At 40.0% G+C, this 18,843-nt stretch overlaps 1 protein-coding gene across 1 annotated transcript in view; it reads right to left on the bottom strand.

Annotated features, from left to right (window-relative positions):
- Window positions 1-18,843, bottom strand: part of SPTBN5 (spectrin beta, non-erythrocytic 5) — an 89,996-nt gene that overhangs the window by 30,543 nt on the left and 40,610 nt on the right. The window contains exons 34-38 of the mRNA XM_083864565.1: window positions 8,577-8,681; window positions 7,397-7,582; window positions 3,314-3,469; window positions 2,491-2,682; window positions 1,781-1,876 (exon numbers count right to left, since the gene is read on the bottom strand). Coding sequence (XP_083720691.1) covers window positions 1,781-1,876; window positions 2,491-2,682; window positions 3,314-3,469; window positions 7,397-7,582; window positions 8,577-8,681 — 735 coding nt within the window. The remainder of the gene's footprint in view (window positions 1-1,780; window positions 1,877-2,490; window positions 2,683-3,313; window positions 3,470-7,396; window positions 7,583-8,576; window positions 8,682-18,843) is intronic.

Here is an 18,843-nt window from a genome sequence, read left to right as displayed (position 1 = left end):
AAAGCAAATGAGAAAAACCAGCAGACAGATATTCATCCCTGTCCTGGGAAATAATAGCAGCACAGTGAATAGAAAGTCTGGCAGCCATCAATGCAGGATGATTACTCCCTATACTGAGCTCAGATTTCTCTAGTGGGAAAACCCAGCCTGGATGGATGCACACACTGTGCCAGAATCAGCCTCCTCTGTTTGTATCACCCTAGGAAGCACTGCATAACTGAGCATCAGCTATCAGGGCATAACTGCATGACTTTTATCTGCAGGAGTCATGTTTGGAGCAGTGGCCACAAGCTCACAGTGTCCAAGGCCAAGAGTTTCAAGAGTGACACATAAGATCTACCTTAGTTTATGGAAAAACATTCCTATTCAGAGGCTTATGCTGACAGGAACACGGAGTTGTTTCTGCTCTATTAATCATCCTTCTTTTGGCTGGTACAAGCTGTAGAAGAGCCCTTGCTTAATCTCTTATCTCACAGTCAGCTGGTGAGTATAATGAATGTCTCTTCAATTTACTAATTCCCTGGTGCTGAAGCCAAATAATTTGGCTCTCTATCCAAATCCAGTGTGAATGCACTGTCACGAAATTCTGCTGGGCTCTGGAATAGGGAGCTCAGGGTTTTCTCCCTGGTGTCAGGCATATGTACACTGCTAATTTGCGTAGAAGAGGATTGTCTCCTTCTGCTACTAGGCAACAAAAGTAGAAGATGGGAGCTGCCATAACAAGAATCAACAAAAAGAGAACAGGCAAACAAAGGATAAAGAATATTAGGAGACTACATTAGAGTAAACATCACTCATCACTCAAATTCCTAACACATCTCTTTCCAGACCTTTCCCTCAATTTCCAGCCTAGCAAATCAGCACAGTACTCTTTCCTGTGTGACACACAGAATCTCTTAGTTCTCATCTGTAACAGTTCACATAAACAGAGAGAACAAGAGGTTGCTGCAAATGCATCCCCTCAATATATGGCCTCACAGCTCTCCTGGTGGGAGGTGAACACACGACAGGGAGGCTCCTGTTCCCCAGGTTTGGTGCCCAAGTTGATACATCTCACTGGAGGCAGGAGAGGCAGCTGGCATGACTCAGCATCATAAAAGAGGGACAGAGATCTCAGCACTGAAAGGTGAAGAGTGCAGCTGTCCTGTCACATGGCTGTTATCCAAAGTGTAAACCACTGCTCTGTTTCACTAAATGTCTGGTTATTAATGTTATGATTCATGAGTAACCATGTGTGCTGTATAAACAGAGGCTCTCAGATTTACATGCTTAATTTGGATGAAGGAGTATGAGAAAGAGAGCATTCTTCAGAAGGAGGAAAATGGAGAAATAAAGATAGAAACAGAGAAAACAATTTTTTTTTTTTTACAGGCTTGCTTATGGAAGGTCCAGATCAGTTCTCAGATTCAAACAAGCATGGCTGAAACAAACATTTTTAAACCTTTTTTGGGTGGAAATCACTGTGACTTTGTAGACTGCATGAACGAAACAAAATCTGCTAAAATTCAGGCTCATATAGTGAGTTTTCCAGTCACTTGATGAAGTCTGAAATGTTAGGTTGTGTCATGAGGGGCTAACAGCTCTGCCTAGATATTTTCAAAGCAGAAGGTATAATAAGAGAAAATTCTGTATTTTTAAATGTCTTTTGAGGTAATGATGTTTCCTGTCACTTTGGTCTTACACCTCCTCAGAGCACTGGAACTGTTATTTGCTAACTGGACTGAAAAGTTGCCTGTTGCTTGCAGCCATGCAAGACATGAGCATGAAAAACACTCCTTACCCCTGATGTTGCTCCACGGAACTCATTCAGCTTTTTCTTGAGCTGCAGGCAGTGTTCGTAGTCATTTCCTACATCACCTACATTAATCATGACCTCCTGGGGAAATAAAAGCAGCAAACAGACAAATATTTAGATGAGGAGTACAAGAACACAGCAACTCCCAGTGCTTATCCTGATGCAGTAAGTTCTATGATGTGTCTATAAATCACCAACCTACATTTTCTGAAATAGTCTCTTCTGATCTTTAGGTAATTATGAGACTTGGTCCCAACTCCCTTTTTGATCTATTACTGGCTATGGAAGCAACTCTGACTGAAAGCGATTCTTCCTTCACTTCCAGAAAGAGAAACTTTCAGATTTGATATACAATGTGAGTGAGGGCCAGCTGCCAAATGCTCTTCCATTCTAATCTGCTTTTATTTCTCTGTCTCAGTAGAGACACAAGAGTTGGCTACAAATAATCACAAACTCTTCATGTGCACAGTTTACATGAGAAGATGTGCTAATATTGCCCAATTGACTCTGAGATGGACAGACTCCACAGAATTTGTTCAGTCATTCCTTTCATAGTGTTTGTAGAACATGTCTTGATTCTTCCAGTCAAAAATCACTAGCCAAATATCCCGGAAGATGACACATTTATCAGAATGTCATTGGTAAATAGCAAGTCTTTAAAGTGCTGTTTGGGTTAAATACTAAAATCCACTTGCCTTCTCCCTGATCCAGGCTTCCACCTGGTCCACCTTCTGGAGAAATTCTAGAAAGTCCCGACTATCCTCCAGCATCTTTCCACGAGCAGCAACAGCTCTCTTCAACTTCTCCCAGTGCTCCTGAAGCATGCGGACTTGGCGACGGATCTCTCCTGATTTTGGGTGGCCTTTTGACACCAGGGCTTCTCCTTTCTTCACATTTAGAAGAAGAAATTAGAAGTTAAAGTTGCCCCATTTTTAATGGGATTACCACATTGCATGACCTTCCTAGGAGGACTCTTTCACCTTCCTACACCTGGATTGAACAATAGATTACTAATATAAATTCTTATCACCCAAATGATAAAGCCAGCTGGAAAGCTTTTACATCTGGGGGGAATCTAGAACCATAGAACACTGAGATTGAATATTTCCCTGCCAAGAAAGATATCCATGAAATGGGAACACCAAGTATTACAGATGACTGTGCCCTTTAGCTATATGATTCACCCAGTTACATCAAGAATATTCACAAATTGGCATGAAATTGTATTTGTCTTTTGTAGGAGTAATTATGTCAGGCAAGGAAGAAGTCAGTGTATATTTTCCTATTTAGGCTATAAGGAAGATGGAAGCTCCCTGAATGGAGCAAATAAAGTATCTCTCTGTTGTAAATTTACAGCTTTACATTTCCATGGCAAAGCAACTGGGTTCTTGGCACACCAGTAGGATAACTGATGCAGAAGTGATGACCAAGCTCCTCTTCCTTTACATTTCATCAATCTGTCTATCTTTGGATGAGCAATAATAATCTGTAAAAGCATTAACAGAGTGAGAGGGTCACCTTATTAACAGCTGTGATGATTTCTTCATTTGCTAGAATCTCAGCCTCAAAGACCTGATGTTTCTGCAGCAGCTTCATCTTGTCCTGCAGATTGCTGGGGTCTTGTATGGAAGGATCCTCCAGTTTCTGCATGCGCTCACTGATCCAATCTTCTGCCTGCAACATTGAGAGGCACCTGAGTTGGCATCACAGCTTCCTGGGGTCCTGGGGCCTCCTCCCAGGATATGACACTATTCTGTGCAAGTGTCTGTACCTGGGCTGGATACATTTGGTGGTAGCTGACAGCTGAAGTGCATCTCCAGTTTTTGAACTTATTTTACTTTGTTAAAAGCAGGTAGGAATGAAACAAATTTTTATCTGACCACAGGAGTAATGAAAAATTCCTTGAATACCTCAGATTTTATCACAAGGCAGTAACAAATTATAGAGTCTTCTAAATTATGTAGAAAGAATCCTTTAGCCTTAATGTGGTATACATTTAAAATGAGATTATGACCACTGAGTCTGGGGGTTTAGGGCTCTGAGTTTCATCTGGTATCTCTGTCACTGACCGACCTGCAAACTGGGTAAAGATTCTTTAGAATCCAGTGCCTCATCTATATGACAGCACTAACCTTTCCTCGCATCAGTGGTGTTGTGAGACCTAAATGGAAAATGCAATGGAAATAAAGATTTGCTGATGGGGCCCAAGCACTAGTCAGCTTATTTGAAAGGAAATACAACTGTGTTTGCTTTCATAAAATTCAAAATGATCTTGTCAGGAATATCAGATTCAGAAAAGCAGATGATTTGTGAGAGCTAACAAAGCAGATGTCACACGTTTCTCTTAAGAAATAATTTTTAAGGGGATTTTAAAGTATGCAGAATAAAATGAAGAATAGTGTACCAAGTTTTCCATGATTTTCTTTAAGTTCTGCTGAACTTTAGCCCTTAGCACTGAAGGAAATATTTTCTATCCATCAAAACACTGAGAACTGAACACTTGACATAATGTTGTAACTGATCCTGTTGTCCTCAGAGCAGTGAAGCAATGTAATGTTTTGACAACACAAGAGCTGCAAATTGAAGGGCAGCTTTATTAGTTTCAAAATATCTTGGCTGTCCTTGTGGAACTGTGCACTACGTGCACACAAGACTTGTCAGCTGGAGGATTTTCTCTGCTAATTAATGATTTGAAATGTTGTTTCAGCTGCTGAGGTTCTATAAACAAAAATAGCTTTCGCTAGGATTGTGCTCTTCAGAAAACATTTCCCTCCAAAGCACAGTTAGAGACTCAAACAGGCCACGTCAAACTTGCCCAGGGCTACACATTGTTATGTGCTGCTTTAATTTCCAACACGGTCCTCGATGGCCTTCTCCCATTCCCAGCCACACATTCGTACTTTAGTGTCACTTAAGTGACTCTTCATTTGAATGGGAGGCTCATCCATACAGCTGGAATGAGAAACGAACCAATCCCCAGGATAAAGTGACTTCAAGTTCGATTTCTCTCGTACTTTTTAATTTGAAGCAGTGGCTTTAATGATAGGCTGAACATCTGCATTCTTACTGCCTTGGTTTATTTTAAGCCTTGTTTAAGATGGTTCTGGAGAGTGAGGGATCCTTCTCCTGGCCTCACGCCCACATTCAGATGTGAAGCAAAGCTGATCTGTTTTCCCAAGATCTTTCTATAGAAAGACTTAACAGTTGTCTGGACAGCCATTTTCACTTCATTGAAGACAACAGAAAAACTAGTGATTATGTACATTATAGGCACAAGATCAGACTTATTTCTATGAAAGTCATAAAAAATGTGGGCACTACCCATTTAGAAACTTACTATTTCAAAATATCAGTTACTGTAACCTCACGAGTACAAATGGTAAATGACACTGATTTTTTAAATGACAGAAGTATGCAAAGCATACTTAAGGGATGTGCCTGCTCCAAATATCAAGAGATAACAACTGATTGCATAACCAAATAATACAAGTTAATATTTGGGTGTATAAATGATTCTCTCCCTCATTCCCCAGAGATAAAGTTGTAATTGTTTTTTTTTATTCTTATGTACAGGATGAAAGGGAAAGGGAGTATTACTAATACCATGAGCAAGTTTCAAAGTCAGTGTTTAAATCCAGAGCCAGCTTTAGAAGTCAAAACTTTTAACTTCATAATATTCCCTCTGCTATAACTTAAATACACATATTTCTAAGTAGCAACTTTCTCATTTGCCTTCCAGATTAACACTGAGCTACAGACTTTTTGGAAATGGGGTAGTCTGTAAGTCTGTCTCACTTATTTGCATGAGACAAAAGCACCATATTTCTACTGTAGAAAGATGAGTTTTACTTTGTAAACTGCACATGTTCACTGGAGCTGATCATTGTGGGTCATTGTACTAATGTGGGTAGTTTTCTATGTAATTACTTCTAGAGAGTAACTAGAAGAATTTTAATGAAGACAGTGATCACTAATTTCAGCTGACACAAAAAATTCTGTCTGATCAGTAGAAATTCCTTAACATCTTTGCAGGACAGAGAGTTTTCAGGGGAGTGGAACCTGAGCTATGGGTCTTGTTCTCTTAACAATTAAGAATAAGCAATGACCACATTGATTTCACAGCCAAACTCAAAACTCATCTCCAAATTTACCATTCTTGTGGGGACCATTCTCCTACATGAACTTGTACACACCCAGAATATAACTAAAATCAAATTAAACATTCCATTCTATCCAACAAAGAGCAAGAAAGATATTACTGTAAGATTTTTGTGTTTTGATTCCTTGGTGACATTCACATTCTACAGCAGTAGGCAATGATTCTATGTTGGTGAGGTAAATGAGCACGTAACCTTCAGAGCAAAAACCCCACAAAGAACTCTTGGCTGAATTTATGTGGAGAAAGTGGATGAGAATAGGGAAATGTTCTTCACTATCCAGGACCAAATCCTGTGCTCTAAGTGTGTGATTCAAGACTGAAGGGGGACCCCAGCCCAAGCACTGATTTGAAATTACAGAGAGATGGAAAGAAATGCATAAGTATTCCTATCTAATGGGTTGATTGTATTTCTAGAAGGGCATTGACAATTTCTCTACCAAGAGAGTTTTGGGAAATTGCTTTTTTGAATTTATAACCCCTGTGCAATGCACCATCCAGTCCATCCACTCTCCTCTGCTAGTCCAAAATATGGATAGGCCATTATCAGTGAATTTCCACTATTTTTCTATAACGGGATGGTAAAAGTATAACCAAATAATACAAGTTAATATTTGGGTGCATAAATAATTTCTGATAAATTTTATTAAAATAAAAAGGAAGAGAAAAAAAGAAGAAAAAAAGGAAAAAAAAAAAAAAGAAAAAAAAAAGGAAAAAAAAAAAGAAAAAAAAAGGAAAAGAAAAGGAAAAAAGGAAAAAAAAAAAGAAAAAGGAAAAATATAGCTCTGGTTTTATAAACCATTGAGGACATCCTATTGGACACAGAAGCAGAAGGGGTGGATATCAGACCAGCAAGAGTGCTTGAAAATATGCCCCAGGACTGTGTGCTCTTGTTTATGCCAGCACAGCTCTCAGTCACACAAGTTGTGCTGCCCTTTGAAAAGCTGACCTAGTTTGTCTTTCCAACAGTAGTGACAGAGCAGAGCTACTCAGTTACAGGACTAAGGCCAGAACAGGAGACAAACAGAGACCAGCATGTTTTGCAGAGGCCAGTCGACAGTAGCTCAAGGCCTTCAATGAGCACCCGCTAATAAAGGTTGGTGCCCAGGCCATAATGCTTTCCACTTTGAGTTCATCCTGATTTGAAATACATTTTCCTTCCTACCAAAGGAAAAATATGTATTAGCTTGCAGTTTTCCTTCCAACTGTTTTATTTTAGCAGAGCTTTTGATGAGTGAAGTGGCTGTAATAGGCACAATGCCAAAACAATAGTATAGTAACAGGAATGGCACTGAAGCATCCTTTTGCGTGAATGTGGCAGGAGCTGGCACATCAGAGTAGATCATCATCCACTTAATAATGTCTGGCAAAAGTGAGCACTTCGTCCAACAGAGATAGGCAGTTCCTCTGCTTTACATCCCCATCCCAGTCTAAAACCTTCTTACCTCTTCCAAGTTTTGGTAGAAAAGTGCCAGAAGAAGGGCAGTCTGCAGCTTCTCTCTCCTGCTCTGGGATAGATCCTTGATCTGACGTTTCCTCTTATGAATGACATCCAGTTTGTGCTGAATCTTTTGCCCTTCCAGTCCGTCACTCTTTTCCAACCTGCTTGCCTGTTCTTGAAGAGACAACATCTGAAGAGGCAACGGATCTGAAATTACTTTTATGCTTCCAAATAGTGTGAAAGAAACAAAATCAAACTCCTTTCATAGCTATAAATATTATCTTTTTTTTTTTCCTGTAATGAACCAAGAACATCAGGGACAAGTTAACCAGCATTCCCCCTCATCCTGTGCTATGTTACATCTATGGAATTACTGTCACTGGATGCTATGGTGCATCCTGACTACATAAATTAATTAAAATCGTAGCTTCAGGAGTTCCAATTGTGGCCAGTGCAAGGAATCATGGAGCAAGCATGACATCCATGAATGCTCAGATTTTATTTCCAGCTTTCTGGAAACCAGGTAGCTCTCAAAATGAGCAATCAGTCTGGCAGGGAGTTGGCAAGAGTCCTGGGAGTTCATTCTGGGGAACCCAGGCACGGCCATAGATTTAAGCTTAGCCCTAGCCTGGATGAGTTACAGCAGTGGCCACCAGCCAGGCAGATACCTTTACACACAGGTGAGCAATTCAGTATCTATTCCAAAGGTGCAGAGAGGCTGCCTATTTAGTACAGCTGTTGTATACCAAATGCATATTTAAGTAATTTGACAACTTTTTTTAAGTGTCAAAATACCTACTGTGTTTTGTAAAATACCTATTATATTTTATTTGTTTTAAAAGTCGCTATTTTTTTAAATGAAAAAAGCAGAAACTTCTGATATGCATAATACAATATGGCCTGCTTTAAATATTTCTTCTTGTAAGTCCCCACATTCTGCTTACTGAGTGGTTTTCCTATCTATTGCAAGGACTTGGGCATGGACTGTTTTGACCATTGTTCTCCAACGCTCTGCCTCTTATTTGCCTAAGCTTCCCCATTTCACCTTTTGTTCAAGCATATCAGGCATTTCACACCTGTCACCAATTCAAAGTGTTACCAGATTTAAAAAAAAAAAAGTATATATATCATTTTATCTCATAGAATTTTAGCTGGTATAATATTTGATGTTTAATTTTTTTTACCTTCTCATCCTGTGATGCCAGAAGCTTCTCAAAAGCCTCATGTTTCCTTATCAGTTGCTCTACTTCATCTACAGATCTTCCAAGGTCACTGCTTTTCAAATAAACCTATAAAAAGAGTTGTTTTTTTCCTCAGTGAATTAATTATCCCTTAATCTTGATTCATAAAATGAAGAAGAGGTATTAATTCGCCTGTGGAGAGTACACTAGAGAGGAAAAAAAAGGAACATGAGGCAACAGAAGCTAGAAATTAATTATTTGAAGTCCATGGTCTTGAGCAAGAAAGAGAAGCATTAACAGGTATGGCTAAGGAAAGTGACCTGTCAGTCCTTATCACAATCACAAAGTCACAAAACAGTGAATTACAGAGGTCTAAGCCAATCCCAAGCAAGATCGTGGTCATGTCTGACAGATGTCCATATGATTCCTTCATAGAAGAGTTCCCATAACAGAGGCTTTGCAGCCTGCCTGAGCAACTTAAACCAGTGCTTTATTATCTCAGCCATTAGCAGGATTTTCCAAACATGTAGCCTGAAAATGCATGGCTATTGCTACACTTAGTTACATACTACCCGCTTCTTCACACTGAGGAGATCATTCCTTTTATGTTTGCTTCAGCCTAGTGCATGTTTGTAGACCTTTTTGTGTACTGGGATTTCTGTATTCTCTAGGTTAAAACTACAGTGATCTGATCAATCATTCCCAAACAGCCGTGTCCCTTTGATTCTGATTATTCTTATTGCTCTCCTCTGGGTTTTCTCCATTTCCACTTATTTTGAGACTTGATGCAACAAGTGGCAATAAGCAATGAGGTTATGAAGTCAGCAGAATGCCTTTCAAGCTGCAATCTTCAGCATGTGCCTGTATGTAGTGCTTGTCTTTTATACAACACCATGAATTCATGTTCACCTCAAGTTCACTATGAGCTTCCAGAAACTTTTCAGAAGAACTGATGTCAGACCACCTTGTCCCCATCTTGTACTTATGCAGCTGATTGCTCCTGAAAAGATGTCATAGCTTGCATTACATCTGTAATTTTTTCAGGTCATCATCCCAACTTACCTGCACTGATTTTATTTACTGCCTGTTCTACCAGTGTCTAATGTAGAAAGACTTTAGTCCAAAATAACAAATGTAGTTTTAAGGAATCTGACCTCTGCATCTTCTAACACTGTGCAAATGTGCACATTTTCCAACTAATTCACACACATCTCAAAGGCATTGCAGTGTTCCCTTACTCTGTTCTAATGTTAAGAAAAACGTCCAGTTATTGTCCCATATATTCTGTTATACTCAGTTTTGCCAAATGCAAAAGAATAAAGAATATAGTTATCTATTATCAAGAAAAAAACTATGCTTTTCTGCAGGTTGACAGGAATTTATTCCTTTTCGTTGGATGCAATTGCCCACAGGTTTTTTTCTCATTCAGTGATGAGGCAACAGCAGGATAAAATCCCCAGTTACAGGCTCTGATTGGACATGAACAAAGACTACCCATGGATAAGGTTCACACTAAAGTGACTATGGCTGGACAGATTTTGTGAAATCAGGCTGCAGGAATTGAATTTACCAGCAGCATGTAATGTGTAATCCATTCTGTGAGCTGATGGAATCACAAGTCTTTGGACAAGGATGAGAAATTCCAACCAGCAATTTTGCCTGGGTAAAATGCAATTAACAGAAGAAGAATTTCAAATCAATTATATAGTCTGAAAGAATTAAGAGGAAGGAAAGAAACAGAATAGAATCAGTGAAACAGCACAACTGGTAAACATTTTGGAAAATGGTAGTAAAAGACCCGGGTAAATCTGTGCCTTTAAGCCATAGATGCGCAGAAGAAAAAAAAAAAAAACATCTAGAGAGATTAATCTTGCTTTGCAAAACATCACAGTCCTGGAGCAGTCTTATAGGGTGGGGTTTTTTTTATAAGAGGGAAATTATGTTCTTTGACAGCTACTTTAGAAAACCAGCCATAATGTTAATTCTCTGGCTGACTGCTTAACTCCACAGAGCATCTTTTGCAGGAAAGGCTCCCCAAGTTTGAACACACGTGCACCTACTTTCCAGGGTCTGACTGCACTAACAGGCCCTGGATGGACCCCTGGTCCCATCTAGGAATCTCTCTGAGGCTCAGCCCTGGACATCAGTCCCTCCAGAGCTGCCTTGCGGTGCACTGATCCTGCCCTGAGGTTGGCCTTGGACCAACCTCATATTTCAGCCACTACCTTGCTTTGATGCTTGACCTTCAGCTACTCAATGGACTTTTTTACTGCTGCCACCACTCAGCCCTCCTTGGTGGCTGTGGATAAGAGGACTGACAGTCAGACTTGGCCCAGTTTTGGGCTGTGAATATTTTGCACATACAGAAAATTGCGCAGATAAATATCATGCCCAGACCAGATTTTCAAGCTGCTCTGTGGTAATCCATTCCCATCAAAATAATTGCAGTCAAGAAGAGAGAAAGGCCACTGTAGAACAGGTCTAAGTTTATAGTAAGTCTGGCCCATAATTCACCAGAATGTCTAAAGAAATACATTAATACCTCTGCTATGCCTCTGTGTGTTACAACTGCCACCAGAAGGTGGATACTCTTTCATTCAAATTTTAATCCTTTGATCTATCCTACTCATCAAGTGCATGGAGTGATGAGACAGATCCTTTTTAGAAGGTTATTGGATTTACTTTGCTCTTTTAAAGAAAAATGTGTAGGCTCCAGGTGTATCTATTATAATGTTTTATTAAACCACTTATAATTACCATCTGTATTTATACCACTGCTGCTAACACAGACATAGAACCACATGCTGCATCTCTATTTTGGTGTTTTAAACACTGCTTTAAAAATTCTGTAGCTTTTTGATATATTTTGTGGGTTATCTACCATTTCTGGTCAAAAAAGATTTACCTCCAGGACTTCTATTTAATAAATGTTAGCAGTGAAACTGATACCTAAAGAAAGGGTCAGCTGTTAGTTTTCCTGCTCGTGTATCTCTGATGGAAGAAAAAGGCAAGGGACATCTATTGGTAAAGATGGTTATTTTCCTTAGAGAAAGAGAAGAGAGACATCTGAGAGCAGGGGTGTGGGGTGGTGACTCATAAGCAGCTGCCATTGGAGAGCTCATTGCCTAGCTCCCACAGAAATCCACTGAGCACAAATGACACTGGGCATTGAAAGCTCAATTCTTTTGGATGTTGCAGCAGTGGGAAGAAGTCCTCCTGACTACTGAAAACTTTGGGCTAAGTCCTCCAAGTAGAAGTCTGTGCAAGTGCTCTTGGCAACCCAAGTTTTGACACTGAGTAGGAAAACTGGTGCTCAGAAAGAAAATTTCTCAAAAGGGAAGTGGCTGCGTACATTGCAGGGGAGGCAATGGCCAGGTGCTCAGAGGACAGCAGCCCCTGCAGCACCAACAGCGCTGCTGCCTGGAGAGCTGCTGAGATAAACATTTTCCACTTGTCTTTTACACAGAAATCTTATGACAGCCATTGTTCTAATCAGAACCACAACGTTTTTTTCATTTAAGCATTTGTTATACCAGTCTGAAAGCAGAATAAAAATTGGCTCCCCATGCCACAACACTGGCCTGTCGCCAATTAGCTCACTTTTTGGCACACTTTTACAGGTCTCCTAACTTCTGCTCTGAACGAGACACATTGATTTCAAATACAAAACACTGCACAGCTCTCCTCAGGTAACCTACCAGGGTCTCCCACAGAGTGCATCAGGTATTAACCTTCTTTCAAGATTGTTTCTATTAGGAATCATGGCTCATTGTTGGGAATTTAATATTCAGCCACAAAAAGCATGAAAGACTTGACCACTCACTATAAAACAGATTCCTTTTCAAGTGAAGACTTCCACAGATGCTTAAGACCACAAAATGGTTTTTGAGATTTCTGAGATTTTCTGGAATCAATTTTCAAGTTATGAACAATGTAAAGCATAGAAACAGAGTTTTATCCCTACTGAACAGGAGTTTTTCTTTATTTCTGAGTTAATTGCATAGTTGCTGCCAGAAAGCAGAAACCTCTTTCATACAACTTAATGCCGAATTAAAAGTAAAGTCCAATTTAAAAAAAACTTTTTAAAATAAACCAATACTATTCACACAGTTATGAGACAGCATCTGCCAGCTCTAGCTTTTGGAGAAACACTGAATGAAATGTTTCAGTCATTATCAGAACTATGTTCTCTCAGTGCCACAACTTCACATTTACATGCACTGGAAAATGACACAGCCCCAAAAGAAATTTGTACTCCAAGAAGAGCAGTTTTTATTTTTCTAGAATAAAATATATTTTAGGCATTTGTGCAAATCCACCTCCTTCATCTGCTTTTGCTCTTCACGGTATAACAGGCTCAAGAGATCTTGTCCCTCACTGCCTGCCATGGGCTTGCTGCTGAGATTTCAGGAATGCCACAGAAAATCTTTCTGTTCTGACCATGTACTAAAAGTCTGAATCACTATCAGTTTTAAAAACCTTGGCTTAAAGCATGTAAGCAAGTCCAAACTATCTGCCAAGACAGAGAAAAATAAGGTTTGATTTGACTTAATTCTGACAAAAGTAAATACTAGAAACAATAATGAAAATAATCTGAAATTTGCTTTAGCAAAGTAAGTAACTGGTCTTGATACCATGACTATATAAGGTTCACAAAAATGTTTTACTATGTTTCATTTCAGTAAAAGTTATAAGAAGGTATCATACTATAACCACAAGAGGAATAAAACACACTAAAGTTGTTTATAAAAAAGAAAATATACATTTTTTTCTATCATACAGACATCTCTGTATTATTAGCATCTGTTCTCACCATCTATAGGCAAAATTCTGATGTTGAATGTATTTAAAATTTCCTTCCCTCCCCCCACTGCATGTTGTCTCCTTGGCATAAGAATATAGTTATCTGATATTGGAAATATATGTGGGAAAAGCATAGATACAATCAATGTGTTTCTGATAACTGCTATGGCTGCTTCCTCACATCTATTTCCTCCTTCTTCAAAATTTGCGGTATTGATCCTTATAGGTGTTAGACCTAATACTTAGAATCTTACACCCGTACATGATCATCATTTAAATATTTACTTATGAAACATTGTCTGAAAACAGACTAAATTCCTCTGAAACCCCCCATAGTTTCACTGCTAGAAACTTTGTTGGGATATCCAAATCTGACATGCTGTGGACATTAAATTCCCTTTGTTTCCCTCAGGAAAGGGCGGTACCTCTCCTTTTCTAAGAGAGGAAAAAAGTGATTTCTTCCTACATACTTAAATACTTTGGCTTTTGAAAGCAAGTCTTACTTTTAAAGTTACAAACCCAGGAATTAACTGTTTAGAAATACAGTATAATTTGACAAGTAAGAAATGAAAACATTGAAACAGAAAAGAACTAAGAAAAACTACACTGAAGATTTTTTTTCCAGCTGCCAGACTGACTACAGAATCACAGAATTGACTAGGTTGGAAAAGACCTTTGAGATCATCAAGTCCAACCTAGCAGAGAAGAAAACCAGCTCTTGGCTCTGAAGTCTTCAATCTCCAAAGTGCTGAGCACTATGGCCCAACCATGCAAAGTCTGTGAGCAGTTGAGTGCTGTGTTACCAACAGCACTCTAATGGTTAAAATGAAACTCTTAAAGAGCTCGATTGGAGCAGAGTCCTTATCTTCACTGGGCATGGATCAAGCTGTAGCTGCAGCCTTGTTGACAGCAGAACACAAGCAGCTTTCTCATTGTCTTGCAAGTCATCTCTAGGGAGTTGGAACATGGCAGGATGCACACAAAAAGAAATCCATATGGATTGGTTGAACACATCTAGATCTCCTATTTGCAAATGTTCCTAGAATGGAATGCAAATCTTCACCACTCTCCTCCCAGATCCAAAGGATGCAATGTTGACGGCGACAGATGGACAGCCTGGGTGCTCTGTGTCTCTGTGAGTTGAAGCTGTGCTGTGAGCTGGTATGTTTGTCACAAGGTTGTCAGGGCATACACTTTGTACAGTGCATGTTTCCTGGGAAGGCCTCAAACCAGATCTTGTCCAATGGCTAGAAAGCAATCCTGAGCAGCAAACAGGGTTCACTGATAGAGAGAGGCCAGCCCCAATCTCCATAGGGTGAAAGGGTGGACCAGCTCTATCTGAATCAAGTGTTTTGATAAAGATTGTTGGATTTGGGCTTCTTCTAAATTCTTTTACCACCTGGATAGGCATAGCAGTCCAAGGAGTGGCAAGTATCAAGGTGATTTTGGAAACCTTGTGATGAGCAGGTGTTAGACCATCACATGGAATCTTCCTAAACTCTGGCCTAGATGAGGAGCAATTCTGAAAGACAATCAGCTCTGGACTTAAATCCTTGGTCATGATTTCATTCCCACTGGCTGAATTTTCTCTTGCAGTCAGCACAGCTGGGGACAGCCATATATCTCTGGATAAAGTCTGCTGGGTAAGGCCAGGGTACTTGGAGGAAGTCACATGAAATTTTGTGATTTGAAGGGCTGGTGACCCACCTGATGGGAAACCTTGCTTTGGCTTCTGGGATCGTGTTGGAAGACCAGAGGGAGTTTCAGGCACCTTCTCTAATTGTGTCACGAGCAGACTTGAATGAGCATGACTGCTTCCATGGGAACCTGCTCGAAAAGGCTTTATCATCAAGCTGCACGTTGAAATGTAAAGCTTCACTGAAGCGTGGACATTTGACATTTGAACATTGCACTGGCTACAGCTTTGTTGGTGTGGCATTGAATCACAAGGTTCCAGTGATGTATGCAGATTTTTGCTGTGGAGCAGAGAAGCAGCTGGAATAGCAGAGAGATCAACGTTTAGGCGTGATGTCCAGCTTGATGGAGCTTTGCAGGAAAGAACATCTGAGGGCAAAGACAGAGCAAGCTTCAAGGGATCACTTTTTCCAGGGGAAATATGATGGGCACTTTTTTCTCTTTTTGAATATTGCTTGTAAGATGCAGATGTTGACTGAGTGCCAGACCTCTCATCTCCATGGCCCCAAGGATCCTTGCAAGCACTGGAACACGTGGATGTCTCATCAGAAGGACTGACACCATGACTAGTGCTCCCAAAACCTTTCCTCTGGTCTGTGTGTGCCAGGATGACATCTAGCCTTGAGCAGTAAGACACACTGCTGGGTGGTGAAATGGCATTTCCTGGAGCAAGCTCGGCAGCTGACTGACCAGTGGGAGGATGCCAAGCTGGCACTGGCATCCTTTGAAAAGGCCTGTCCTGCACAGCAGATTTAAAAGGAGGAGGTGGAGTTGTTCTACAGGAAGAGAGTAGCACTTCCACAGTGGAGACGTAGGTTGCAGATGAAGGTTTGCAGCGATGGTCCCTGTATGACATTCTGAAGCTTAGTCCTAAATGGTGCAAAATTCAAAGCCACAGAAGCTTGCCTTTCCCCCTGTGCTTAAAACCAAGCCCTAATCCTTTTTCCTTTGGCACTGGAAATTTCCATTCTTCCTCTGAAGCAAAGGAATGAGAGACGAATAAACATTCTTCAGGAAGAAAAAGATGAACAAAAATAATCCACATTCAAAATAAAAAATATCAGCTCTTCTAAAACTGCTACCACCTCTTGTCATGTCTGCAAAGCGATATGAGTGTGGGATGGGCTGGAAGATAAATTACGGAGCATACGGCTCTGCTCCCTGAGTGTTCTGACAGTGAGACTGCAGACAGAGTAGGAGGGAGCCAAAAGTGCCTGCCAGAGACAGCCTGCAAACTCGCTGTTATTTCATCTGTGAAAAAAAGAAAAGCAGCTAACCTGAGCAATGGATCTCCTGCCGTGAAAAGATCAGAACAGAGCAGAGAGTATTGGACACAGTTTCTGCTCAAAGCAAAAATGATTTTTTCCTTTTTTGGCTGTTAATTGTCTGCATTCTGCATGACGAGATCTCAGTTTGCAGCTCTTACAAGAGAATGCCATAGAAGTTCCATTTGATGGCACAACTGAATTAATAAAAAAATTTAAAAAGTTAGATATTTGCTTAATTTTCTCCACATGTGCTCTGTTTTCTTTAGCACAGAACAATGGTAGATGATATTCTGCAGAAATCCTTTGAAGGCTTAAGTAACTTGGATGTAATAGAAGATGCTGGCTTAAAGTCAAACCTGTCACAGTGGCGCAGACAGAGAATGAAAGAGCAATTCTCAGTAGTAGTTCTTAGTTTAAAATACTCCTCTGTTATTTTCTTCCTTCCCCCGTTTCTTGCTTCTGGTCTATGGGATATGAAGTACTGGGAAAACAGGATTGAAAAATTATGACATGCTTCCTTACACAGACATTTTGCAGACATAAGAAGTGAAATGCCTTGACTCAGATGGAAAAGTCAAAAGAAATGCAAAGGGTGGAGAGATTGCTTCTATTTGTTTGCCTGATAGGAATCCTTTTTGAATGTGAGTTTCTTTTTGTCCTTTCTGAAAGCAGCAAATGATGAAATTCCCATTGGGAAAATGTTTGAGAGTCTTCAGCTGATGCTCTAGCTGAGCTTTTTTAAAAAACATGTTTGAAAAAACTGCTTTCCTATCATCCTGCATGTCTGTATCACTATGCAGCCATGTTTTAACTCTATATAGTAGTAACAGAGTTAAATCCAAAAGGAATAGATTTCTCTTCCAAGAATTCTTCAACTGCAGGAAAGTGAAATCCAAGTAGTGACTAAGGAACATCATTCCACCGTCTTTTTTTTTTTTTTTTTTTTTTAATCTACATGGCAGACGGTGGCAGCTGCAAAAGACAGCTTGACTGAACAGTGTAGCCTGTGTGAAGAGCTGTTGGAAGGGACAGCTGAGTATCCACACTTCACTCTTCCACCTTCTGGATGCTTAGTGTCAGTGAGGAAAACTGAGCATCAGACTCGTTGGAAGTTCATAGAGAGGATACTCTGGGGAAAAGATTCTGATAACAGAACTGCACTTAATGGTCTTCAAGGTCACAGTCTTTATTCTCAGGCTTTGCTTTGGCTGAAGAAATTTGGGGTTTCTGATCCCACCAGGAGAATTTACCTAGCCTCTGATAAACACCCACCCCTTTTGTGGCAGTCTACACCACAGCCTATGGCAATGGCAAATTTATCTGAACAAAGAAGTAATATGAAGTGCCATTATTGACCTGTAGAGAAAGTGCTAGTGCCATACCAGAAATGCCAGGTGTATTACCCTTTCACATATGAGTAATATAGACTTTTGTAACCAGGACTCACAACTGAGGGGTACCCAGAGTACCTTCCTACACATTTACCCCTGCATTACATAGAGCAAAGCAGATGCTGTAGTGATAGTGCCTCTGTGTGTTGGCTGATATCAGTCTGATGAAAAGAGAAAAAATACAGTGGCCAAACTTTTGTAGAATTTACGTTTTCCCTGATAAGCTCCTATGCAGGAGGTTAACAATGATGTACCACTGCTTGGTAGGGAATTGGGATAAATAAAATCCAAATCATGTCATTTCCTATATAAGCAACAAATAGTGGGCAGAACTATGTAATATTTTACTCCAGAAACCTGAACCTAGGCGAAACTCTCTGCTTCATGTCACAAATTCCACAATGCAGGTCACACATCTCAAAAGAACCAATTATAAGGAATTATGCAGACATGTATTTCCTTCAAGGAAAGAGTAGCAGAAAGCTCCAGGCCCACGTGCCACAAAGGGTTAAGCATCACTGCATGGCCCTGCTCAGTGTCAGTTTCCAAAGAGATTTAGTGCCAGTGGTGGAAAACAGAGCTCAGCACACGAGAGCCCATTATATTTTGCTGTCAGCGGTCTTGGAGAATTAAGAATTATTTTTCCTTAATGAGAAATGACCCAGAGGTGCAACCTCCTCCAGTGTTGTGTCAGTTCTTCAGTTTGCCAACCTGCAACCCATTGATGTGGTATCCACGCCAAGTCTCAGCACAATTACAGCAATCTATCAATTCATGAATTTGCAGAGTGCCTGCACTTCGTTTTGTAATGGCAAATGGAAGGCCTTGAACTGTAATCTTTTTAAATAGTTACATGAATCAAAGAAAATGGAAGAAAAACAAAATATAATTCAATAATGGTGAAAAAAATCTGTTTCAAGAGCTGCAAAATGCTGAAAATAACAACATCCTTCTGTCTCCTTGCATTGATTATATCTGCCCTCTTTTTTCATGAGAGGGCTTTTTTCACTAGTTTGTTTTTCTCAACTGAATCAAACAGAAGTTAATACTCCTTACAAATTATTTCATTGTTGTTCTATACACTCATATCAATGCCCTTGCAGAACTGAGAAG

Source organism: Zosterops lateralis (genome assembly GCF_965231275.1).
Source record: "Zosterops lateralis genome assembly, chromosome: 6".
Classification (NCBI taxonomy): domain Eukaryota; kingdom Metazoa; phylum Chordata; class Aves; order Passeriformes; family Zosteropidae; genus Zosterops; species Zosterops lateralis.
Note: the sequence above shows the minus strand (reverse complement) of the source record. Positions and strands in the feature narration are given on the sequence as shown.